Source organism: Penaeus monodon, chromosome 25 (assembly GCF_015228065.2).
Source record: "Penaeus monodon isolate SGIC_2016 chromosome 25, NSTDA_Pmon_1, whole genome shotgun sequence".
Classification (NCBI taxonomy): domain Eukaryota; kingdom Metazoa; phylum Arthropoda; class Malacostraca; order Decapoda; family Penaeidae; genus Penaeus; species Penaeus monodon.
Window position 1 is genome coordinate 42,799,203 of NC_051410.1, and position 1,731 is coordinate 42,800,933.

Here is a 1,731-nt window from a genome sequence, read left to right on the forward strand (position 1 = left end):
CCCGACGAGAAGTAATACTTGAAAGATACAAGATTAAAAAGGCTATGGAGGAGGCAGAGAAAGAGGTACAAAAAGCATATACAGATATATAAAAATAGATTGGTTTGATGGAATATAGAATATGAATGTGTATTTGTTCTGGTACCACTGATCATTGGTCTTATTTAGAACTGGTGCACAATGAGCTTAAATCCTCTTATTAAAATAAACTTAAAATATTTCATAAAGTATTGACAGAACTATACCATGAAATATTTCTGGTATCAGAAAGTCTCTTGATACACAAATGCATGATAAAATTTGTAATTGCTTTGCTTAGCATGCTGTGCATTGATGTCGTTAACACTTAGCTCATTAAAAAATGTACATATCTGAAACATCCCAGTGCATTTCTAATTGTCATATTTGGTGTACACAGGGTCGCTATTATGAACCCCCTCCCGGCTTCAACTTAGACCCACCAAGTTCAGCTCCAGGCAAGCAGTCTGTGCGTATGAGAAATAAGCCAGCAGGGAGCAAACCCCGACCCAAGACCATGGCTCATGCGCCCTCGGCTTCAGACAGTGCAGATGGAGTTCTTTCACCTAGCCAAGGAAAGAGAGGAAGCACCCATAACATAGCTGGGGGTAGGTGTATCAATAGTTTTACTGACTCCTTTGCTACTTTAGTGCAATTTAAGAGTTCAGTTTATATTCTAAAGGCTTTCAAAAGTTAGTGGAAAAGGGTAAGTTTAAAAATGTGTTGTTACTACCACTAGCACTAGCATGCAAGCATGATTGTTATAGTGACTAAAAGTCTTCAGTTTACAAACCCTTTTCAATAGTTCATGATTGTTAAAATTGATTCTTACATGCAAACTAAATATTTCAGAAGCCTTTATCTAGGATAATTGTGCAGTGATCTTTTTATAAAGCACAGTGTATAGCAGTGTTTATCTAAGCTTGTTGGAGAGTATTGCATACTGCTTCTACAGCTTTATTAGGCCCTTCATCCACTGTGATGCACTATACATTCTGTCCTATCTTTCCTTTCACTGGATGAATAGCCAATAATCTCAAGCCATGTATTAGGGAAGGCCAGCACTTTGGCATGGCTTGTCGTGTGCACCTGCACATTTGCTTATGTGTGGTGTTGTGTGTGCGTGTTGTAGAAGTTGGGAGGAGAGGCGAGAGCAGCGGCCATGGCAGCATGAGAAAGAGCAGCGGGCGTTGGGGGTCATCACACTCCCTCTCACGTGCAGCTGGGTCTCGTGGCTCTTCCAACAGTTTAGCTGGAGGTAACCCTATTCCATTGATTGTAAATAATGTTGGCCTTTTCTTTTCCTTTTTTTCATCTCATCGCTCTGCTTTTCATTATTTTAAAATTTAATTTGGATTTTAAGTCAGTAGATCAGAAGTATGAAATTTAGATTGAAGCACGTTATCCACTTTTGGGTAAACTGTGTAAAAATCAGTAATTCTTGACATCATTCCTTGACCTAGATGAGAAATTGATTGTATTGAATGCTATTATAATTTTTAATGGTCATGGAAATGGTGTAATTAACTGATATTGATAGCTTTAGTAATATTAATTGATGTTGTTCTTACATATGGTTTGCTTAGTTTTAATGCTATGTCTGCAAAAGGTACTCATAAGAGTTTAGTGAAATACTCATGCTATTGGGCTTTATAGTATATTATAAACTCTATGATAGATGCCACGTCCAATATTTTTTTTTTACTTTTTTTC

At 37.3% G+C, this 1,731-nt stretch overlaps 1 protein-coding gene across 1 annotated transcript in view; it reads left to right on the forward strand.

Moving 5' to 3' along the window:
• LOC119589286 overlaps positions 1–1,731 on the forward strand; it is a gene marked incomplete in the record, with an annotated part of 113,340 nt that overhangs the window by 101,387 nt on the left and 10,222 nt on the right. The window contains 3 exon segments of the mRNA XM_037937904.1: positions 1–65; positions 419–626; positions 1,151–1,276. Coding sequence (XP_037793832.1) covers positions 1–65; positions 419–626; positions 1,151–1,276 — 399 coding nt within the window.